The sequence below is a fragment of the Atractosteus spatula genome, chromosome 5 (assembly GCF_055471065.1).
Source record: "Atractosteus spatula isolate fAtrSpa1 chromosome 5, fAtrSpa1.hap1, whole genome shotgun sequence".
Lineage (NCBI taxonomy): Eukaryota > Metazoa > Chordata > Actinopteri > Semionotiformes > Lepisosteidae > Atractosteus > Atractosteus spatula.
In genome coordinates this window covers 61438243-61463976 of record NC_142710.1, presented here as the reverse complement: position 1 = coordinate 61463976, position 25734 = coordinate 61438243, and the positions used below count along the sequence as shown (strand labels likewise).

General features: G+C 38.2%; 1 protein-coding gene across 1 annotated transcript; it reads right to left on the bottom strand.

Moving 5' to 3' along the window:
- Positions 1-12848: 12848 nt before the first annotated feature.
- On the bottom strand, positions 12849-25326 carry nol8 (nucleolar protein 8). The gene is made up of 17 exons (XM_088915160.1): positions 25251-25326; positions 24685-24867; positions 23885-23947; positions 23431-23509; positions 23035-23185; positions 20756-20824; positions 18314-20281; positions 17604-17792; positions 17214-17336; positions 16856-16946; positions 16506-16641; positions 15942-16025; positions 15456-15754; positions 14655-14787; positions 14478-14542; positions 14245-14327; positions 12849-13386 (listed from the first exon to the last, which is right to left on the bottom strand). The coding sequence occupies exons 2-17, from the start codon at positions 24821-24823 to the stop codon at positions 13297-13299; spliced, it is 3762 nt and encodes a 1253-aa protein (XP_088771286.1). The 5' UTR covers positions 24824-24867; positions 25251-25326; the 3' UTR covers positions 12849-13296.
- Between the last annotated feature and the right edge of the window lie 408 nt (positions 25327-25734).

Sequence of the window (25734 nt, the reverse complement as noted above, 5' to 3'; positions counted from 1 at the left end):
TTGTCCTGAGTCCGTTGTTTTTTGAAGTGTTATTCCTTTTTTTAAAATGTAGCCATTTTGTAACTGTTTTCCATTTCTTTGAAATGACCGGTGTTTCATATGCCTTCTTTTAAAAGATCACGTATTGATCGTTGAGCAATAATAAGTGAAAGACTTTAATTTTTTTTTTTTAGTCTTTTTAGCTGACTTAAGCGTAGCGGGTGAGTTTTAAAGAAATAAAACATGCCTGCTTCACGTTGGCAAGTGAGATCTAGCACACACCCTCTTAAACTAGCAGGTTCAATACTTTATGAATAAGTACGTTACGTGCGAAGAAAATCGATTGTAGAACTCGGATCAGCTATGGGAAAAAAATTAAAAACTTTTGTCTCTGTAGACTATGGAGACGTACCAAATGCTTTTTATGATCGATAAAGAGGACATAAAAAAGGGAAATAGCGAGCAAACGTCTTTTACTGTAATAGCGCACCCTGTTCTGCCGTTATCAAATTAAAAAGCAAGGCATGGCTTTAGCGAAATCAAAAAGCCGTACATGTGAAATATATTATTCACTATCTTCACATTTGAAAAGATTTAAAAAGATTTGAAAATATCCCTCTTAGAAAAGCAGTTTTTAGCTATGAAAGACTTCTGGTAGGCAGAAAAAAAATAAGTTTTTGTCTCTATTAACACTAGAGATGCTAATCTTGCAACACTTGAAGAATGACATGGTTTCCTGCAGTCCTGTAATATACAGTAGACTGCATGAAGAAGGGCTTCTGATAAAGCATCCTTGCTCACAAGGTATTCTCATAGAACACCACCCCTCTTTTTAAGGACTCTGATAATGTCTACAAAGTGCACCATTTAAGAAGGGTCCTGTTGGAAAAATAAACAGATCTGCAGAGTTAGAGGCCTAAGCACTTCCATATCAGCAGTTTACTGTGGTGCCTCTTCCAAGATACAGGGAGGAGGTGTTAAGATTAATTTGGTTTACTTAGTTGCTGCTTGCCTAAAGATTTATTTAAGTTTATTATGGGTAGGTTATTGAGTGGTTAAAGAGTAGGTAATTAATCCCCTAGTTAATTCATGAAGCTGAAATTCACTGAGGTGAACAATTAAGTCATCCTATTTAATACCCACTATCAGAAAGCCTCTTCATCTGGGGAAAATTCTCCCTCTCCAGAGTACATATTGAACTAAGCATGTGTTAACATACATTTTTGTGAGGTGCTTTGCTAGTTAAATACAGAACGGTCACATAAAAGGAGCTATGTTCTTAGAAATGAATGAAAGGCTCTCAGAGGTCTGGGTTATTTTATTAATCCTATAACTACAAATGTCTTCTCTTGCAGATAACCGTGAAAGAGCAACCAATACCATTTATTAAAATTACTTAAATGTATATAAAATTACATTTAGGCTACCTGCAGTGTTATCGCCCTGTAGAGGATTTGATGAAAATGAAATTAACCATTAGTAGCAGAGTGCTATGACAGTTGTAGCTGTCACAGCAAGATGACTTTTATTACAAGGCCCACCATATCTTAAAGCAGAATCACAGAGCTTTCATTTCAATTTCTTCCAGTTCAGGGTTGTGGGGGAGCCAGAGTCTATCGCAGCAAGCAATGGGTATAAGACAGGGTGCAGACTGGATGGGACACAGTCCATCACAGAGCACACAGAGACACAAACACACCAGAAGCTAACTAACCTACCAGTAAGGACTGTGGGAGGACACCAGAGCACCTTGAGGAAACCTACACAAACACAGGGAGAACATACAAACTCCACACAGACAGCACCCAGGGCCCAGTGCTGCAACACAGCAATGCAAACCACTGTGGCACCTTGTCACCCTACACAAGTCATCTGTATTTTTAATTGACAAAGCAATGAATGGACCCAAAACCAATGAAAATCAACTATTATTTAAATTCACATTTATGCAAGATACACACAAAATATATATTCGTGTTTTAGGTTTCCAGAGTATAGACCCACTTCTACCCTTGCGTCTGCTTGGTTTGACTCTGACTCACTGCGACTTGCTAAGGATAAATGGGTTACAGAAAATGGATGGATAGCTGAGATTAAATGGGTATGATTACATTTTGGTAATGCTGTGTTCTGAAAAAACTTGATACCATACAATAACTATAATTGCAAATTCATAATTATGATAAACACTCATCACCTCCCACTTGTTTTTACAACATATAATTTTATCGGAAATTATAATTGGACTAAAGTAATGTTTTATCATAAAACACTGTTACATGCTCAGTATTTTAAAGGGTGGATTACACATTTGGAGCCAACAATGCAAATCTAGTATAATAATGTTGGATTCGACCATTGGCGTAATTCTTACAGTGCCAGCAGATGAAATTCTGGCGCCAGTAAATAAACATGGCTCTTTTTTCCTTCAGAAGCCACAAATGCACAATTTTTTTTCCTTTGTACTGTATACCGACTGCTTTCAGTCCAACACAAAAACTCTGCATGATTTCTGTGAAAAATCCTTAAAATCTAAATATTGAAGATGCATTTTCACTAAATGGCTTTGCAATAAATAAGCAAGAATATCAATTTTAGCAACGCCTTAATACTCACAGTAAAAAGAAAAAAAGAAACATATAGGTTTAATCTTTGCATTCATAATATTAATATCATGCAATCATATTTTGTGGCTATTATATTAATGTTCTAGATCACACTGTGACTTACAACATTAAAAGACATTAAAAAAAATACTGGTGGTGAAATCTCCCTTAATTCTTAAACTAATTGCATTGTTCTAGAAACTCTCAGGATTTGATTGGGCATATGTGATCATAAATCTGACATTTCACAAAATTAAGCAGCACAATTTGCCAAACTTTCTTTCTGAATTCTATGTGTTATGTGTGGAACAAGCTGCCAAGCTAAGCTCCGGAAGTTAATTCCTTGGCAACCTTCAAGACAAGAACGAGTCGCTCAGATCAATAAACTTCTCGTAACCAAAAATGCATGATGGTTCAAATAGCCAGTTTTTAACAAATCATCTGCAACCTTCTTATATTACTGCCCATCAGGAATGCTTCACCTTGAAAACTGCTAATGTAAAATATTTGGAAATGCGCAGGTACAGTATGGAAAACATCAATGCTTGATGAAGTTAATGTGTGCCACTTGCTGTCTGTTTTTGCAGAAAATAAAAGAAGTGCAAATTTGTTGACTAAACATGTTTTTATTTAAAACTGTATTAAATATTCTTTCATATTTTTTGATTCAGAACTCTCAGTTCCACCAGCGATGTAGGTTTGAGAATTATTGAATGAAATACAACACCTCCTGTACATGCAGTGAAAGAGGCCATTTGTAAACCAGTGGGCAGCCTTCTCTGCTGCAGTAGGTATCGAGGTATTTGCTTAGTGTCTATCAAGAACTTTTCGCATTAGCGTAGGATCAGTGTATGCCAGAGTGATGTGTTCTGACAAAACATTTCTGCGTGGGTGGTGAGTTTTTCACGTTGCATTTGGGCCAACCTGTTATTCAATCGTTGCGGTTTGCTCTGGTTCACAATTTCGTCAATTTTAAAGTCTTTGGCTCGAGCGCTAGTGCCTCTGAATCTGTGTCTGCAAACAGTGCTCTGAAAGACTCATTGTGTGAAGCTTGCGTATCTGGGGGAAAGGAGGGGGCTCCAGGGTGCTTCCTAGATGGTTTCCCTCACTTCATCAGGGGTACAATTAGTCTGTCCCCGTGTATCTAAACATTGAATTCGTATTAAACAGACTATGAAGACGTATTAAACAGACTATGTGAACAATGCCTTAAGAGGTGGTTGCACATGACAGGACTTGTTCACCGATGCAATACCAATCCCAAAATGATGAAAATATTCTAGCCACAGCTGAGGTTGTCATATGAGCCTTTGCACATTCTTTTTTGGTTAAGTATCTTGCTGTAACGATCATCTTCAGAAATGTTTTTTAATTAAATTTTAGTTCTTCTGAAAGAAGACCTTAATAGAAGACTAACTGTGCGCCTAGTGCTTTGGCACGAAGACCATTACGTCTACATTAAGGACATATTAGCATGGCAACCCAAGCACATCACACGCAGAATTACATTATTGTTAATGATATACAGTATGACAGCTTTGTGTGCTCTGTATGACTTATAAAATTGATCTGTTTTTTTTAAAGTAAATTGGTGTGTTCATCTGATAAAGTTCAAGGTAAGCCTTTAAGACCCTTCATTTATAAACACTACCGTGATATCTTAAACAACCAAGTAGTCGACTGACATATTATGAAAGAGGAAAGAAGGAGCCTATCCCAGCAAGCCACAGGCACAGGGCAGCATGGGCATACAAACACACTCACATGTAGCACCACTTTTCCCAGAAGCCTGTGAATTAACCTAGAAGTGTGTTTTCAGACAGTGGGAAGAAACCCATGCAAACACAGGGAGAACATACAAACCCCCCAGGTAGCAGCTCAGGTCTGAAATTGAACCCAGGACCCCAATGCTGCAAGGCAACAGTGCTAACCACTGTGCTTCCATGGATCGTACAACACTCCCATTTTTTTTTTAAATGTTGTTACTTCCAGAATGTACAGTAAAAAGGTACGTATACACCCTGCTCTATGCGCCTGTAGAAATACATGTGGATTGAAGATTATAATAATTACCTTAAATGCATCCTGTACATAACATGATACGGCCGGTAATGTTGTCTTTTAGAGTATCTGGTAAGGTCGTGTATCAGGTCAATTCCTTTTCTGTTGTTTGAAAAATAATCAATTGCTAACTTACTGAGAAAAACATTACTGAGAAAAAGCACTTCCTGTATTTGTGCAGACTCTGTGTTGCCGAGCAGACAAGGAGATGATTCCCTCAAAGTAAAGGCAGGCGATCTCTGTCACCACTGAAGAAAAATGAATGAGCCTCTTAGCCAGATCATGATCTACCTAACACATTAAAAGTTAACAGATAAGCTTCTGTTGCCAATATCATACAAGCCTTTTTGTTTATACTGTATGATGCTGTCTTGGCTGAAGAGATCAGTGTGGCATGCTTTGTGCTTAACTGTGTTGACATTATCCATTACTAAACTCTCAGCTTTATTGGAAGTGCTTTTCCTTTTTTTGTTGCACAAAAGAACAGAGTTTAGTCTTGTTTAAGTTAAACCCTAGTCTACATGATCAAGAATAAAAACACGTGGGAAAGAAAAATGGATGGCAATTGTATTAATCTTGTTCCTATCTATGAAGAAAATAATATTTTTCTCTCAAAAGCACCTACATAAATGACACGGTAGTTCTATGTAGGTTTATCTCCAACAAAATGCTTAATTACCAGTTTAGACGCTACCTCGAAAAAGAAAATGAGAGAACTCTGTCTGCTTATGTCTCACAAAACTTCCCTGTCTTGGAGAGGATACTAGAATTTGCCCATTTTTTTTCCTGATACTTCTTGCAAAGTCATGTACTGTAAATGTGAAAAGGCCAGCAGTAATTCATGTGAAGAAACAGAAAAATGTACTTTGTCACAACTTTTTTATACCACTTCAAAATCCTGAGTAGAGACTGAGTTAAGCGTAACTTAAATTAAATGTATAAGCAAATTTAAGCATGGTAAATTTCATTCAAAGCAGTGTGCACAGGAAGTGGTAATGTTGTAATTAGGGGGCTGTTTCCTTTTCAACAAGCTGTAAATAATGCACTGTGTGTTTTGTGGTTTGGTGACTATAGGAATGTGATCAGTGTTTAGTTCTGAGTTTTGTTTATACACAGAAATGTTCTTTGGAGCAACATCACCAAGTCAAAACAGAGAAAGAATTGTATCCAATTACAATTATTACAAATTCTAAAGTGAAAAGGTGAATTGCTCAAGAATTCTTGACTGATCTTAATTCTATCTGAAGAATTATCAGAATTCATGACAATCTGAACAAAATCATCACTACAAAATAAAGTCTCTGCAAAAATCGATCAATCGATCTGAAAGACTCCATAGGCTTACTGTAGTTATCATTTCCTGAGCTGGAAAGTGTGTAAAAACCCTTCTGTTTATTTCTAAGGCCAAAATTCTGTACTTTCTTTATTACAGGTTTATTAGCCTTTCCACTCCCAGCCAACAGATCAGTGCTTTCATGTCTGAAAACTGTAAGCTGGAAGGACAATAAAATTCCATCAGTTGAAATGCTGTGGGTAATCCCAGGGTTTTTCCAGATATATTAGCCTAACATGTTGCATCGCTGCTGTTTTGTCTTCTGAGACTGTTGCTAAAAGTTTCCACATCTGGATCTGCATTTTTTTTTACGAGATCTGTTCCTCTTTCTTCATTGTAGTAAATCTCGAAAAAGTTTCAAGAAATCAACGCCAACAGACCAAATAAAAGCATAATAGAAGGAAACCAAGAGAGGAAAGTTCCCTGTGGAGAGCTGGAGAGGGCAAGCTAGGAAATGAGAAAACGAGAGTGAGAGCAAGAAGGCGACAGCACAGCAGGGGGTGGGTAAAATGTGAAGGCAGAACGTAATCTACCACACACACTGTATATTATTATATTCCAGATTACAGAATGTCTGCATTTTACATCTATTACAGGAAGACAGACAGAGCAAAGACGTGCCTGAAAGTGGACGTGAAGGAAAGGAATTAAAAGCTGATGAAGGTACATTCAGGGTTCAATCATGGATGTGGTGTTAACAGTCTCATTGCTATTACTGCTAACGGCCCTCCTGCTCCTGATGGGATTGCGCTGCGTTAGGAAAGCAGTTTAGAAAGTTGCAGCGCTCTTTTCCCGTGTCGACAGGACTACTGTACGGGGTGAAAGAGCTGTGTGGAAAAAAAAACAGCGTTTGTGTGGTTGTAGTCATGGATTTGTTCAACGACATTGCAGAAAAGTTTTCCTTCCCCCTCTTTTACAGAAACAAATGGGGCTGCAGTACTGATGGTGAATGGGGTCCTAGCCCATCCCCCACGCACACTGAAGAAGCCTCGAGTTGGATTAATGAAATAAAGGGAAGGCAGAGCAAATCTGGCTGAAGCCCTTTCACTCGCTGTGGCTGTGTTTGGCTGAGCTGTCACACACCCACAATGCAAAGGCACTCTCTTAAGAGTCCGCCTCCCCAGGCCCTGTATCCAATCAAAAGCGCAAGACAGCTTATGTAGGGCAGTTGGTGACAGGCCTTAAATTTCAGCAGTGTTAAAATGCTGACCCTGTGTAATTTGAGCGCTTGTTCAAATACAAACTCCCATGGACAGATACATTTGCAAGCACGTTTTGCAGAGACAGGGGGGAATAGTTTTGATTTTGAGATCCTCCTGGGGTGGAGTTAACTGTTCTAGCAGTGTGCAGACTTGACAAAGATGACATGTAGGAAAAAAAGTCACATGCTTTTACCAGTAGAAAATGTCTAAGAGAGGGGTCATAATAAAGGTACAGTATAACAGTAGAAATATACATAAAACATGGGCAGAAATTTGTACTACTGTTCGTAATTTCTCCAGAAGAATATATGTTTAGAGGAATTAGGTTTATTGCAAAATGTGTTTAAAATGACTTATGTTCTAATTTATTGTTAATATTTTCTTTAATGGATGTATGAACACAAATACACAGAAAAGATTCTAACATTGGAATTTTCCATTCCTGTCTCTTTCCAGTGCCTGCATGTAAAGTACTGTAGCTTCATAGCCCTTGTAAGCTACTTTAGATCAAGTTATCCTCTTACTAAAGTGGTAATAGCCACTTTGAGCTTCTATACTCCTCAGTGTTTTGCATGAATTCCTGTTTGACATTTGTTTAAGGCTGAGCTACTGACCACAGGGAACATAATACTGGTACGTCCTGTTTCTCCTGTGTTTCACTGTTGTAAATGCCTCGGTGAAACGCTAAGATCATCTTTTTGGCTGGATTAAAATGCTATGGTCCTTTTACTTAGCCTCATCCACAACATCTATGGCAGATACAGATAATTGATACTCAAATGGAAAATTTAACCCCCCCCCCAGCATGTGACTGTGGTCAATCAGAATGGATGCTTGGTTCACCAATACAAACAATACACTTCCCTGCTCCTCACATAATTATCTCACTGAAGTACCTAAATGTAATATTATAGCTGTTGAACTAGATCTATGTCAGACTCACAAAAAAGAATAATAGTAATAAAAACATAGGACCTCAGAGAGATTTTGTTCATAAAAAGATCCTCCAAGTTATGGAGCTCTTTGTTCCCATGTTGGAACTCAGCGACAAGAGTAACTGTCTGTGATTATGTGTGTGTATTATTAATGCTATTATTAAAAACATAATATTATTATTAAATTGCTATTAATTAATACAATTATTAAACAAGTAATTTTATTATCAAAGCTAGTTAAGAATCAAAAAAGAGAAGCCAAGAGGCTGGAAAACAGAGACTCTTACTGTTAAAAGAGACGTTTCTCAAATACATCCACCATACAGCACAACTTTCTCATCCACACTGCTTCAGCTACGAGTATATATTAGAGATCTCTTCACTTCCTATACTCCCTTTCCCCATGAGTTCAGCCCTGAATCTCTGTAAATTCTTTCAGTTACCACAACTAAATTTTTGCAGATTGATGATTAATTACATACATATACAGTATATTTTGTGCAAACTTTACATTGGAGCTTTTGTTTCCAGCTATGTTTCTTGTTACATTCTGTTTTCACAAAGAGATTATTTGGTAATTTTGCGGCTTGTTGTTGCATCGTTTTTGTTAGTAATTGTGATCATTGTCTGGATATAGGGACATTGCTAAGACAAATAGATCTTTCACTGTTTCTGAATTATGAGCAAAGACAACTATTCCAGCGCTTGTTGTGCCACATAACGTCACGGCAAGGAATTAATAACCCAAGCATATGAAAGACAAAGACATATCAACAAAAATTCTAGAAGCAACCCAGGAAATACAATTGCATTTCTGATCTCAAAACATCAACAGCAAAGCAGAAGTGAAACACATTCATCGTGGATCACTTCAAGGCCAAATGCTCCTTTCCCAACTGCAGATACCAAATTCTATAATATTCCTACATGATTAGATTACATATATACTTGTTGCATTTTGCAATATGGATACAAGTCACGTGCTACTGAACTAGAGCTACAGTAGCAATTGTCTTTTGTGTCTAGACAGTAAACACAGGCTTTTTCCCTCTGGAGATACTGTTTTCATCAGTTTATGAGAGGCAGGCAGAAAGCAATTCCCCTTGTGAGAGCTGAATCAGACAGATAAAAGTATGCTAGAGGTGCTATGTCCTCTGCAAGAAGGCATAAGACAGCTTAATGTGTGGTTCTGTGGGAGGGGGGATGGGGAATTGTTCTGGTTACAATCCAGGGTTTCTCTGCTGTATCCTGTTTCTAACAGAAGTCATTTGAATCACATGGTATACTAAGGCCCTGTCCTTAGTAACAGGTAACCAAGTAGAAAACAGACTAACTGCAAGCTGAATTCAACAGCCACATGTGATTCTCTCAGGCCTGTGCAGATCACTGCTCCCTTCTTTTAGACTACTGACTTAAACCCACATAGGAATCTGACCTTTTCTTTTTGCATTCTGTATATTTTCCTCTCCATCTTACTGTTACTTTTTGAATGTGTTCTAATGTGTTTTATTTTCATTCTGAATTCTGTCAACTGTGTGTGGGGGGTAATGACGATAATGAAAAATGTAAAACAACGAACTAAAACAATCTCCAATCACTCATCTCAAATTGGCGGTCTGATCGAGTTGTCTTTTTTGTTTTCGAAAAGTTACTTTGGCTTGCAAGATAATGCTTTAAAACTGGAAGATTGGCAAAACTGGTTCTAACTAAAAAAACAGATTAGGAGGGACTTTGAGACATGATGGGTTGTTAAAGTTGCCTCTATAATAAATTAATAGTCAATCTTTGCCAAATCCATATTAATATATGAAACACAATCATCTGGAATACTTTGAATGATGTGTTAATTATTTTGAGTATTTCTTGTGATTTTGTTTGTTGTTACCCATATGATGAACATGCTAATGTTGTCTGTTAATTAATTTAGTATGCTAATTTCTGAGGGCTTTGTTTTGGAGCCTGTCATGAAGGCTGTCCCCAGTCCATTGCAGTGCACAAACTGAAATCCAGTTATGCAAGTATATGGTTCAGGTCAATACCTCAGCACACAGTAGCTTTAAACATTACATTTCACGGGGTAAGCCAGAATGCAGACGCAGGAAGGAAGACTTGTTGAAAATATATAGGCCTACATACATATCACATTCACACCTTTGTGTTTTGGATTCCTCTTCTGTCCCCTCAATAGCTAAATGTTTTTACGTCACAGAAATGCAGTACTAACTTTAAAGCATTAAAAGACACAGAAACCCAAACTACTTTAAGCACCTAAAATAACAAAGTGCTCACGTATGTTATTTAAAAGAAAAATTGGCTTTTCTGCTGTCTTACTTGCTGGTGTATGTTCTTTACCAGTTGCTTTATGTTCCACACTGAGCTGTCCATGTTCTAAGTAAATCCTTTTGAGCATATTATTCCTGTTTTAGGTTGCTTGCATAGGTTCCTTGTGAAATCCTAAGCACTGTATGTGCAATATCGATACTTTCTTTCAAGGCCTTGAGTAGCTCATTAGATGAGCAAATCGCTTTCTCCTTATACACTTTCTCACTGTGGTCTGTAGATTCTTCTCTTTTGCCTGTCCCCAACACGAAGTGAGGACCTCTGGGAGATTGTACTGTGGAACGTTCTTCTGTCCTGTCAGTAGAAATATACTTTTAAATCTCATTTACACTTGCTTAGTTTGGCTTTAACTAAAAATGCTGTATGATCCAAATGGCTCTATCCTTTTTATAACTATTGTTATGTTCTGTTTAGTGAATGTCTTTTAAGTTTGTTTTTTTTTAGATTTTAAGCTGAATGTGTTTTAATGTATACATTTTGCTGTAAAGAGCTTTGTTTTGACATGGAAGGTGCTTTATTAAACTGTTCTAAAAACTTAAAAATACCTTTAATCCACTTTCACTCCCTAAAATAATTTGGAATACAATCCCCTTATTGTAAATAGCAATTAAACTGCAAATGATCTTTACCTGTCAATGTATTTTTTTTAATGACTGAAGTATTATTGTGGGTATTGTGTGTAATACCCCGGACTTGTGTGTTGACATTGATTTGCTGTACAACCTCACTGCAAGATGGCAGACAACCATGCATGTGCATTACACTGCTCCTCTGCAGAGTGCAGCTGTCTCTGCCCTGCTGCTGACATTAGACACTCTGTCAGATGGCAATGATGTCAGTGAGGATGAAATAGGAAACCACAGCGTCCTGCTATTCAGAACAACCGCCATGAAGGGAAGAGATCCAGGACAGATTGTGTTGAAATGAATCTTTATGCTCACTCTCTCTACCTTTGTTTTCACACTGTGCTGTCGAGTTCATGTTTGGGGCCGAATTTGTCACACATCTCACGTGCTCTATGGTTCTCCACTAAAAAAAGAAAATGAAAACATGCATATACAGGACTAATTTTTTAAAAGAAAACTATCACACAGCCCTAGGGAAAGATAAGTGCCTTCTCTCCCTGATTTTTAAAAAGAGCAACACAGAAAGCACATTTGAAGATAAATATTTCAGTCAAGCAATGCACAGGTATTTATACTGAGGCGAGAAATGTAAATATTAAGTTGAGGAATGGTACATCTAAGAGGTATCATACACAACTGTTCATATATACAGGATGTTACTTGATTTAAAGATCAAACAGAGTTGTCGCCACTGCTGGTTAGTATATAGTCTATCCTCTGGTTTACAGTATGTACATCTCAGAACATTTGTTAACATTTTCAGGTTAATGTTAAATATGTCCTGCAGCCCCTTTTGGATTAGTACCTATCCGTTGTTAGACTATAGTTGTCAGCACTGATACAGATAACACAGAGCATGTAATCACAAAGGACTCTGTGCACTCATCAGCTAAACAAACTGCATGTAATCTCGAAGCAGAAAGCTTGTTTAAATTCACACATTATTCAAGGGCTCCATTGAAGTTCATTGGTCCCTGCTAAAGGCCCCATCATCTGCTGCATTTCAAGTATCTTCAAGTATCTATTTAGATTAGGAAAGATTTACAAACACATACGGATGATGTTACATTTGTTTAAAGGAAGGCAGTGCCTGGAATTTCAAATTCTGAACAGGTTCCCTTCGCCGAATCAAGTTATCACTAGAATGAATAATGCATCTGGATTGAACAGTTTAAATGAAACATCATAGTTAAAAATATCTAAAAATGTTGTCCTACAAATATGCACAAGCATTTTTACATGCATAAAGAGACTTATTAACTAAGCAACACTGAGTACACTACATTCAACTAATTAACTAGTGCACAAATACTGCATTACACATACAGACCTGTATTTCCACACTCCTATACACAAGCCGCACAATACACTGTGCATACACATGTATAGAGACTACATGTGCAATTAGATGTAGCATTATACAATAAACAAAACATGTTTTATAAGTCTTTTCCTTTAGATCATTTTTTCAGTAAAGATTTTAATCATGCAGAATTGTTCAAGTCAGAAAATGTCAAGTGTGATGTCTGGCCACGCCATAAAACGTATGTGCCCAAACAAAAGCACCACGACATTTCACACAAACGGGTAAAGAAAATAAACGATTTAAAATGACAGAAGGTTTAGGTCAGCAGCAAGAGGAAACATTTCAGAAAGGCTGCTTTTGTCAACATCTCTGTGAAGATACACCCAGTTTCCTTCAATGCACTGTTGATTGTGATAAACCGTATCAAAAGAAGTCAACAATTAGAATGTGGTCTTAGAAATCAGGTACTCCCACTCTTCCCCTTTCAAGGCAAAATGTTTTTGAAGATTGATAAAACAGAGCCGTACTGTATACTTTGAAAACAGCGCACTCTAGCGGCAAAAAATCTAAACTATTTTTATTATGCTTTATCAAAATATAAGGGCAGAACACCGAATATTGCAGGCTCTGGGTTCAACCTTCATGATGAAATTGTTTACGTATATTACAAGCCTGGCAGAAACAAAAGCACAAATTGAACATCCAGGAAGTAAACTTCCAAAGAACATTTATTTACAATAATTTTAACAAACTCAGAGGGGAATATGCAAAATACATGGAATCAGTTTGTAAAAAAAAACTTCACCTTCTGACTTTAACAGTTCCGAGAACTGTAAATTGTTATTTCAACGAATTTCACAAGAAACAGCTTGGTAACTCAGTAAATTCAAAGCCTAACAAGGGGACCGTTACTTAGTAGACGAGACCCCTAGATTTCTTCGGGCTGCCTGTTGGACTTTGACTATCCGCTTCGCATCTTTGTGTCTCTTCTTGTACTCCTTTAAAAACAAAAATGCACAAACAGTATTAACACAGCATGATCTAACTGGGTCTATTAACAATGTCTAACAACTGAAGAACGCATGGCATGATGAGCTTGCCCTTTTCCATTATGTGATCACATCACCTGAATAAAGAGTGCGAAATCCAAGTTATTTACAGTCTTTTGAAAATCCCTATTAAGAAAGTCTACCAAACTCTATATGGATACACAAAAGACAGAACTCCACTTCTGATACATTTGTGTACGAGGGGAAAGACGATAATAAAGACAAACAGCTGCCGTTACTGATCCAATTTAATTTTTTAATGGATTCCGGTGCAGTTTTCTGCACCCTTTTAATTACTTTTAGATGTCACAAATCACATCACCCCCGATCTAAGAAAAAAAAAATCCCAGGTAAGACAGATCAAATGATACAAGAATAAAAAAAAACACCTTATAGGACTAGCAAGTGAAAAATACTGTACTGACTATGATCCACATACTTTTTAGTAAAATAATCCTGCATTTCAATATTGTGATGAATACGGTATATAAGAATTATTCTACAGGTAACAGTTCAGAGATTAGAGAGCAGTTTCAGATGCAAACCTTCGGGTTGATGGTACATGCAGTGCCATTTTCTCTTTAACACAAAGAAAAGACTATCCTGATTGCAGGTTGTTTAACAGAAATTCTTCAACCAAGTAACTTTCTGTTGAGAATTTCAAGCTGTGACTAATGTCTTTTTGACTTTTGTTTTAGGTTGAGTTAATGCTTGAAGAGAATCGGAGAATTTGAGCTTTCGAGTTCAGTTTCATTTGTCAGCTCCTAGGTACAGGACTGAGGAAGCCTGCGAGTTGAGATCGTTTACCTCAATTAATGCTCCACGGTCTGCTTCCCACTGCTCCCTTCCCTGCTCGAGCTTTACAGACCTGCAGAACGTTTTAGGACCCTCTAAACAGGGAAAAAAAGTAAAAAAACTGTTCATGTACAGATACAGGATTGTTTAAACAGATGACCGCTGTTTGACCAATTGTTACTAAACAGACATTGAGTCTAATGGTTTCAGGGATACGGCAGAGGATACTACATAGCTGCACATACCTTTCAATCTCTCATCCTCTTTGAAGAAAAAGAAAAGATTGGTCTTCTTTGCTGGAAAGGGCTCTCTGAAAAGCAACAAATACAAGTTATTTGTATCAAGTTATTTTTCCATTCAGCAAAGAAGCGGAGGTTAAGTGAATAAAATTGTGAGAAAAAGGACGAGGAACGAAGTCTTACTCTTTTGTGACATCAGGAACGGTCTTCTCTCCTGTTTCTCCTTCGTCTTCTTCCTCAGAGCTGCTCTCCTGGAATCGTGGGTCCTCTTGCCAGGGGACCTTTGCAGACTTCAACAGCTCAATTTTATAATCACCTGTAAAAGTTTGGAGATGATCTTAAAGACCTATAGTTTGATTCACTTTAGTGCCTCAGCGCATTTGCTACTCATTTTTACTTTCACTGTTTACTACAATGGAAAAAAGTAGCCTACAAGCAATCTCCGCTAATCCTTCTCATGTCAAGGGGCAAACAAAATGTATTAATTTCAACTGTGAAGTGGTACCACTTGAGGCAATATCAAATGATCTTATTTCAGAATTTTTATCTCAACAAATCTTAATCCTGTTGCTATGAAAATGTAAGGTTTGGAAACAGGAATGCTAAGGTCTCTATCCTTGGATTTGTTGAATCTCAATTCTTGACTCTTTCGTCTTCAATTAAAGGCTGTAGATTCTAATGACAACATTGCGTTAGGTGCAAACAAGTAAATGTTATTCCCATGGTGAAAAGTAAAAAGCAAAGTGGGATTGGGTGGAAGACGACTCCACAGCTAAAATACTTTTTACTGTTCAGCGTGGAACTAAACTGTACTTGTTTCCAAATGAATTAAAACCTCTGACAGCATAAAGACCAGAAGACCCCATAACTGAAACAATAACAGCTGTATTATTCACCAGCAAAGACAGCAAATCCCAAATCTTACTCAGATTTACAGATGATGACAAGCTGTTTCATGAGTTAACTGTGCACTATGCATCTTACCTTCCTTCACGCTGGGTTCATTCACTGTGTCATCTCCAAAAAAAGAAAATGTGAACCCTGTAGACTCCTCCTTCCCTGCACCACTGCTGGATGAGAAATTAAAAATGTGGCCTGACGAGTTGTCCACAGCGGTAGTTTCATCCTCCTCTTTATCCCACCCAACTTCTCGCTTTTCTTCTCCCTTTTCATTCTGGGGGCCGAACACTTCCTTCAAATCCACGGCCACTTTGTAATAAATCTCCTTGGACACTTCGGGGAGCTTCTCCGCCTCCTCCCGTTTCTTCCGCCTCGTGGCCTTGCTGCAGCAAGTCAGGAAGACAACGTGAAACAATGACTGAACTTCTCATAAGCAAAAGTGCAGGTTCAGAGCACCCCTACATTTCATATTATACTGTACTTCCGACTCCCAGTCTACAGGTGCCGTCATCAGGCAAAGCCAATGACTGTAACTGACCGAAAGCTCTATTCCGAAACCCCTGTCTGTACCTTTCTTTCTGGGGATTCTCCGCCTTTGTTTCCAAAGCAGCGTGCTCCTCTTTCGTGGGATCGTAGTGCAGCGCGTTAACATCTCTGGACACAGAAGGGAAAATGGTCGTCAAAAAGCGATGCAGACTAAGAACAAAATGTACGACGCACCTCCAGTAGCTAAAGCAATTGTGAGCGGGCCTGTGCCAGGAACAACAATCAGCGACAAAATTTGTTTCATGACAAAATGAGGTCTGAATAAATAGTCTGGAACACAAAACGCAATTTCTAAAGATCTGTCAGTCCTGGACTTTCTTAAAACTTGATGTTTAAGGTTACTTAAACTTATTTTACCATAAGGTGCAAAATACTTAAGTCCCAAGAAAAAGGGGAAGTCATTTATTTTTAAAACTCATAAACAGTGACGTAAAAAAGCATGTCATATTAAATACAAAGAAATTATATATCGCTTCATATGTAAACTGCGTAGAAATACGGACAAGTTAACACCAAAATTTACTTTTGATTTGTGTATGAGAATCTAAGATGCTCAGTTTCAGAATTTTTGTTGATTGAAATCCTTGCCTGAAGGTTTTCTTTTTTGCGTTTTCTTTGACGGTTTCAGGAGTGTGGATGTTGATGTTCAGAAGATTCTGCAGGATTTCCATATTCTTTCTCTTCTCCTCCTCAAGCTCATCTTCCTCACCACTCTTCGCCTCTTCTGAGAAGAAGATTCACACAGAAACGCTTACTTAAGAGTGTATTAGAAATGCAGAAGAAAACCTAATTTGCAATACATACAAACACACTAATACAAAGGTTATTACATACCTGTAGAATAAAACCCAGTACATTTTAGTCTGTAACTACTACCAATAAATCCTACTAAACACAAACTTAAGAAATATTTTGCGGCAATAATATTCATTCCTGACCTGAATCATCCGATTGTTCATCGCTTTCAAGAAATCTCGTGTCCATACGGAATCTCTCGTCTGTGCCGAATCTTGACTGCAATGCCATGAGCTGCAGGATAAAACAGTCAGAATGTCAGCTTACCAAACGCAAAAAAGGATGAAAATGCTGAATAGTTTCAAGGTCTATATTGTACTGTATTTCCACATAAGGCAATTGGCATTTTTCAACACTACATGTGTGGAAAACCTGAAGAACCACTGACAAACATATAGTAAGGTTATCTTGAATACATACTACTCTGCTCACATTCTTCCAAAATCGTCAATTAAGTGCTTATGCTCAACATGAATACCAAGGCTGGGAACTGTGCAATACCTTTTGTCCGGCTTTGCCTTCAAACTGAGGCTTGATCTGAAATCGGTCATCATTGTCATCTTCGCTGCTGGCCTCATCCTCACTGTTCTCAAACAGCTTGCCTGCTACTTGTTTTTTAAATTCCTGTAAATAAAAAAATGTGTTACCTTAAAACAGTCAAATAAAGTGTTCAAAACAAGAGCAAAAGTGCAGGTTTTTTTGTGAGTGCTATTAGCGCTTCTTCACCCTGATTTTAGTCATGATTAATACTTTATCACAGTTTTTGCTCCTACTGTTTGAAGCCCCACCATCAGGTAGGGAACATACTGAATGTTCTCGTTATTAGGAGCTGGCAATTTTTGGAGTCGTAAGAGTAATAGAAGCCTACACAAATTATGTACTGTACTGTACTTTGACTTTTGCAGTGGGGTCAGAATTCGTCTTAATCCCCGGATCTTCTTCTTCGCTGGAATTCCCTCCATGTGAATCCTCACTTTCCGCAAAAAGGCTCTTTCTCAATGTGGTCTCTTTGGCTTCCTCATCACTCTCTTCCTCTGACTCGAACACAATGTGCTTGCCTTTGCTAGTTTCAGAAGTGTCCTTTGAAAAGAAGAAAGTATAGGAAAAATTAAAACTTTTGAGGTTCTGCTTGTATGAGGTGTGTTCCAAAAGTTAGTACTGGGGACCTCTAGCTGCTAATTCAAGTACTACTGGCCGGGTACAGGCTTAGTTTGTCCCCAATCCTTCAGTTACTGGTTGAAATTCTTCTGTGGAAGCTGCTGAACTTTGTAATTTTTAGATTGCTATGGAAAAGTGAACTCCACTCAAGAAGAGGTCAAATCACCTACAATACTGTCCTGACCTGACTCCCATTGACTTCTGGATGTTCAACAGCTTCAGGAATCCGCTTTGAGGCAAAGGTTTTGCATCAAAACCTGTGCCAGTGAGCTCAATTTACCAGTGGCTTAAAAATACCAGCACAAATTGCTGAAATGCAAAACATGGAGCGATACTGCCCTACATTTTTTTGTTAACCACACTACAACATCATAGACTATTGCTAAAAACCTTAAATTCAAATACCACCCAATGCATTCTTGCAAGAAATTAAAAGTACCTACCAGTTTAGACAAAGCTCCTTGAATGAGCCTCTTCTGTTGCTCTGCCTCTTTCTGCCTTTGCTGCAGAGCTGCCAGACGCTTCTCGTTGTCCTGCTGTTGTTTCAGAGCATTCTCCGAACTGGAGAACCGAGAAGCTTTAGAGTCTACCTTTATAGACACCACAGTGTCTGCCTTCTCAGTACTTCGGATTGGATGTGTTAATGAAGCTAAATTCTCGCGTGACTGCCGAGTCGGCTCTGTAGTCGTATTTTGTGAATGTCTTGCTTTTTCCTTGCCCATGTCGTTTTCTTCTGCGCTGCTCTCTTCCCCAGAGGCACTAGTGCTGGAGCTTGAGGAGCTGCTACTGCCCTCCCAGGCTCGAGAAGGAGTCGGCTGAGCCCTGCTGCTAACTGGGGACCCGGCCCCCTTTAATTCCTCTGTGGAAGCATTTGGTTTTGTTATGGTGTCTTCCCCATCGGAGTCACTGGAATCGAAGTCCGATTCCTCGGTTTCACATTCTTCCATGTTTTGAGCAAGAGCAGTGGAGTCTGTTTTTTCACTCTTGGGTAGAAAATGTTGGACTCCCTTAAATGGCGGGGGTTTGGAATTGGTCATCTGCACCTCATCTTCTAAAGTAGCAGTCTTCCATTTATCCTTCTGGGCTTCAGTAATTTTCTTCTTTTTTAAAGACTCTGCTCCCAAATGGCCTTCCTCTTGTTTTCTTTTTTGACAGACACCAGATTCCATGCCTGCTTCTTCTAGAGTCTTTGTACCTTTAAAAACAGGCAGATTCAATGGGGATTTCTGCTTTTTCTTCTTCTTACCATCATATTCATCTTCACTGCTGCTTTCATTCAAAAGAGATGCTAAAATATCTTCAGGGCTAATGCCCCTCCTTGCTGACGATTTTATTGGAGTCTTTTTCTTAGAATTAATATGAAGATCTGATCCACCTGTAGCCTTCGCTTCAACATCCGATTCCTGACGATCCTCGATTTCTTCTTCCACATCTCTTGAAGACTCATTTGCAATCTTCTCCAGGTCTGCCAAAGACAGCTCCAATCTGCAACAGTTAGCCATCATGGACTCATATTCAGAATCACAGCTCTGGTCTGATCCTTCGTTACTAGAGATAGATTCAGTTGAACTGGGAGGAAAATGAGACGTTACTGTATTGTCAGACTGGGTTGTTTTAGTTCTTTTTGATGATGGGATTTTTGAGGATGGGGGATGCTTCTGGGCAGTTACTGATAAGCTATCTGGCACCCCAGTTTTGATACTGGAGGTCTCTAAACGTTTTTGACTCTTTGCAGCAGTTTTGCTGGAGGTAAGAATTTCATCAGTGTCTGCTGAATCATACTCATTTTCGCTGTCACATTGCCCAGAAGTGTTTACAGCCTTTGCTTTGCTTCCATCCTTCACCGGATGCTGTAACTGACGAAAGTTAGGTTTTAAAACAAAGTCACCTTCAACTACCTCTAAGTTATCCACATCTTCTTCAACCAGACTTGTGTTTCGAATATCCTCTTGCACAACCAACTTCCTTATTTCATCCTCTGAATCTACATCACTGTCAAACAAGTTCATTGATTTGCTTTGGGCCTTCAAAGCTGCAGAATGCTTTTTACCAATGAAGTTTTCTTCTTTCGAGCACGGTTTTAAGAGAGGTTTGGCATCTTGGTTTACTTTAGGAGAATTCACCTGTTTGTTATTTACATTCCCTGAGAGTCTGTGATCCTGAGAGTTACAGATAACTTCCAAATCAGAGTCAGCAAACTCTTTGCCAGAACTGAATGAAGCAGGCTTCATCATTTTCTTTGGATGGGACTTTGGAAGAGGAAACTCCCCCCTCCTTTTCTTACTGATGTCATCATCTCCTCCTGTCAATTCCCAAGTCAGTTTTGAGACTGGGGTGAAGTTATCAAAATCAATTGCCTGCTCTAATTTCTTGATGTTGTGGCAGTTCTTTGAAGGGTCATATTTAACTATGTGGAACTGAATTAAGGTACAATAAAATGAGGCATTTCTTAACAGAGAGCAGATTTTCATCATCTAAATTTGATAACATTTTATATTTTATAATAAGTACGCAACTTAAAAATGAGATGAAAATGTTCATATTCTTTCAGATGTTTTTTTACATTTTAAAGTATCCACTTTTTAATAAAGCAACTAGTTGAAATTCAAGAACAAAATTTTATTTTAAAACCAAAGATTTGGTACATTTTTAAATTTCAGTGTTTTAGCTGCTTAAGATTTGCCTTTCCAATTGGATCAATCAAATACAATATTGTACTAGTCTTTAAATTATTTTGGCAAACATTTCTTCTAGAATCCTGTTCACACATTATGTGAACTCCTGATCCAACTGACAGCACGCCCATGTTTTTGTTTCGTCCATTTTAGTTTTAGCTCGATTTGTTACTGTACAACGGACCTGAACGAATGCAGTACAAAGGATATTTTGTTTTTGCCTTGATTCTTCATATTAAGGACAGGAAGAACTCGGCCAAATTTGCTCACAACCCAGTTCTAAGAAAAAAAACAAAACAAAGATGGAAGTATTTAGTATTTTTTGTACAGAAATGTACTGTACTATGCCTATATACTAAGACTATATGTTATATGTTCACTCAACAACAGCCACATACTGTTTGTGCAGTTGAGTGCAATAAAAAAATAGTGTTGAAAGAAAAATAACAAGTAAGGACTATATCCAATATTTTATTAACTTGATGTGTTCACATTGGTACAGCTCAAAAGAGCTAAGTATGAATGCATGATCATTAACGTCACAAATATTATACTAAAAAAGGTGAAAATGGAAATTTAAATAATTTTATATGACTGTCATATTTGACTTGTTCTTTTAAGTAAATTGGGCAACAACATACTCTATTTTTTGCAATGTTTTTCTGATGTACCCAATATTAAAGCACCGTTTTATTTTTATAGAGATGTTAAACACAACTCCCATAAAAATGAATTAAAAAAAACAATGTATTAACTTACAAAATGTTTAATTTATTAGAACAGGACAAACCCAGCAACAGCATCCCCTAGTGGCTATTCTTACATGTGGACTTAAAACAGTAGAACACAGCAGCTCCTTTTCAGATGAAGAGCAGTCATTACTTCTTTGTGAGGTGCACTCATCACTACTTCTCCTCTGAGTATGTGTGTCAAGGATATCCAGTTTGACCCTGCCATGCCACACAGCCATACTCCTCTCCTACAAGGCTGGGTTGACACAGAAGAACATCAGCAGCCGCTGTATCACTGAAGCTCAGCAGGTGCGAGTCTGGTCAGTACCTGGATGGGAGACCTCCTAGGAAAAACTAAGACTGCTGAAGAGGTGTGAGTGGGGCCAGTAAGGGGCGCTCACCCTGCAGTCTGTGTGGGTCCTAATGCCCCAGTAGAGTGACGGGGACACTATACTGTAAAAAGGCACCATCTATGAATTGCCTTCATTCCTCTGCTCTCCTTCCCTCTGAAAGCTGATGTGTGGTGAGCATTCTGGTGCACTATGGCTGCTGTTGCATCATCCAGGTGGGGCTGCACATTGGTGGTGGTGGAGGGGAGTTCCCATTACCTGTAAAGCACTTTGAGTGGAGTGTCCTTGAAAAGTGCTATACAAGTGTAAGCAATATTTAGTATTACTACTTTTCTGCCTCATTACTGCCCATATAGCATGACTTTAGACTTCACAAGCCTTCTTCAGAGAAAAACAACCTTGTCAAGACCCATTTTTCACCCCTTCTTTGGGATGTCAGGTCTCTCTTCCTCCTTCTCAGTCTTTACCCCCTTTTCTTCACTAAGCAGGAAGGAAACTACAAGTAACTCATCGGTTCAACAGGTTATATACTTTGTTCCTTTGACCCAACGTTTCAGAACACCAGAAATATTTCGGAAGCTTGTTTTGGATGTTGGCGAGACTTTTACAAGCTACCCTTGCTTCATGTTAAATACACCTCCACTTTCCTCTTATTCTAATGTGAGCGAGACTCCTCAATCTCCCGTAAGGTTGGCTTAGTGGTTTCAATGAGAGGACTTCCTCGTGAGTGAGGGAGTCGCTGTCTGGAGGGCAGGTAACTTTAGCCTCCATGCCTTTCACTTTGCAGCAAAGTATGGAACAAACTTGCACCCTGGCACCCACTCAGCCTCTGGTGCCTTGGGCTGGATTATGATTGACGGGCTGAGTAAGGCAGCTCCTCGAGCTTTTCTGGGCACAGAGGGATCCGAGAGATTTCTGGATTGAATCTGGAGTCTCATCTCTCCCTTCTGTCTCTAAAGTCTGAGATCCAGTAGTGTCTCCATCTACTTTGCAAAGTCAGGCCACACAAACAGCCCTTCGGGATGTGTGTACTTCAAGGGATAGAACATACTGTAGGCACAGCACTCATTAATCACTAACCGGGTAGATGGATCATGGCCACTGCCGAAGTATTTTACGAACACTACAACCTCCACCCTTTTCTGGTCATGTGGGCAAAATGCTGTGGATACAGCTCAGTTCATGTGGATCCTATTTTCCCTGAATGGGAATGCTAGGTTATTACCATGTGCCTTGTTCCCGAAAAAGAAGGCTGATATGAGCTGCCATATCAACCTATCCTTGTTGGAGAAGGGTAGGGCTTAGTGACGTAACAAGATGTAATAGAAGAGCAGAGATGTGGGCACTTCGCCAATAGGTAATGACTGGATTTCTTCTTAGGCAACCAGTGTTATTAAAAGGCAAATACCTTATGGCCTGGAACCTCTGTCCCTGGTACAGCTGCTTTCATGTGAAAATTGTCCACTCCAACTTTCTTCAGAGAGTCGAGAAAAGGAGGTCTGCGTTCAGTCTTTGGAGTTTGCTTCTTTTGGGCTGCCTGCTGCCTTTCTTGAGCCAATCTGTGACAACATCCCAGGAATAATTACAGTTAAATCCAGAACTTCTTCAAAAATGGAGAAAAATGCCCCAAAATACAAAATATCCCATTTAATCACTTTTGCATATTAGCCATTAACACCTTAAAATGGGTATAATCTAAGCAAAATAATACAATATCCCAAATGTAAAATATGGCTTCATTGCCTTTTTCTTAAGACTGTCTTAAAAGTTATTACAAGTTATTAACAGTTATTACAAGGCTTACTTGTGTAAGAAGCTTTCTTTGGCCAATTCAATTTGTAGTGTTCCACCTTTCCATTTTGTTTTGTTCAACAAGGACATACCTACAGGAAAAAAAAGAGAAAAATAATTAATATATACCACAGCTGTCAAGTTATTAGTATATTAGGAATGAGTATACTGGAATCCACATGGATATTAATGTGTAAAGGCAGATCTCTGTAGTACTCAATCTGTTGTATTCATCGTTTTATATAGCATAACACAGCATGATCTAGACAGAGCTCCCTGAGCAAATGATTTTGTTTATAAGTTTTTTTTTAATTGTCTCTCAATTGTCTGGCAACGTGCTGTTTATATGGGCAATTAATTTGTCTTCACATGCCTATGGTAAGTACCAATCTATTCTTTGGAAGTTCTGAACTTTTGAATATTTACAGCATAATCCTACTACAGGTTTAGGGAAAATAAAAACTTACATTTGCTGAGTTCTTTTTCTGAAATTGTAATGTTGAGATATCCAAAGGTCTTTACAGGTGTTCCTTAAAAATGAAAGACATAAAATAAAGTTTAGAAAGTTAATTTACAATCTTAAACTAACCATTTTTCTTTAGTTTCTCAAATTCCTTAAGAAAAATCACTTTATTGGCCATATACAATTTCTTGCATTAGGAATTTGTCTTTTCGCAGACCCCAGCTTGCTCTCCATGAGACACACAGACAGGGAGAGAAGCTTGGGGTCAGAGCGCAGGGTCAGCCATTTATACGATGCCCCTGGAGTTGGTGTTAAGGGCCTTGCTCAGGGGCCCAACGGAGTAGGATTCCTCTGCTGGCCGCGGGATACGAATCTGCAACCTTCCAGCCACAGGCACAGATCCTTTTTTTTTGTGAGTATGCAAACTGTTTTAATGCCAGCAAATATGTATCAAATGTGTTTAATTTACTTGAGGACGTTTTTTTTTAATCATAAAAAAGGAATTCTTTAGTTTATTAAAGGCGAGTAAAGGGTAAAGGAACATGTCTGTGTCTATCATTTTACATAACAGCTGTTTTCATTGTATCAATATTAATTTGGAAGTTATCACAGTGTATGACAACCTAGATGTAAAGCCAGTTTACATACAGTATAGAGCAAAAAGAAAGAGTTTTGCTACTCAGTTGGACACCTAAGCATAAGAATTCCATGTGACAGCACTTCCCGAGAAACACGTAAACAGTGGAAGTAAAAATTATATACTGAAGCCATTCCTTAAAGAGCTAATGTGTAAGGTGCTTTTACCTTCTTCGTCTTTCCTTGTTACAATATCCACATCCAACACATCACCAAACTTTCCGAACCTTTGCTTCAGCTCCGACTGAGAAATAGTATGGTTTAAGCCACCCACATACAAACGCCTCATAACTTTGCCTTGATCCATTGCTGAATTTTACTTTTAAAAATGAATGGTCTGCTTCGACGATTCTGTAAAAAAGAAGGCATACTTCAGCTTGCTGCATTAACAACTAGCACTTGAAACAACTGAAATAAGCTTCATATAACTATTCTCAATAAAAACATAACTTCAGAAAATTCATGTACACGGTTTTGCATTCCTTAAAATTAAATGACAAACTTTTATTCCTGCATATGAAAATTTACTTAAAAATTCTAAATAAATTGATTGAACAAGTTTATTTTACACGGCAAAATCCCGTTACAGTAATTTGTAAATGCTTGCCAACAAGCAATCGTGTTAAAGTGTTAAAATTCATTTGATTCCTAAACTTGACAGTTAGGCTAACAATGAAAATAATTTTTAAACCAACCAACCAGTAAGATCGCAAATTAAAAATTAAAAGAGATACCTCTCAAAAGTACCGTATAGCAAATTTTACTCATTTTTGTCAATGAAACTGGTCACACATGTCCACTAAGGATCCACATTGTGTTCACGAAAAATCCTTCCCTCTCAGTTTAGAGAAGGGGATACAGAGTTCCGCTGTTGTAGTAATTAGGTTTATAGACAAATTACTGGATAATTCCCTGAGATATTATTATTATTATTAATATTATAATTTTCTCATTTTAAATTCCGTAATGGGGTGTAGCATAAAAGTAAACAATTATGTCGTAAAAATACTTCATAATAATGATAGAAACTTCGAGCAGGCTAAGCTCACGATGTTCCACTAAACGGGAGAGCTGAGCTCAGGTTTAGTTATCGTTCAGTGCTGCGTTTTATCTTTTAATGGCAATTAACAATATATAACGGAACAGAATTTAAAAAAAAATATCGGACGCGTTTTTCTTAAAAAACACGGAGTCCTCTGTGTTCAGAAAAAGATTAAT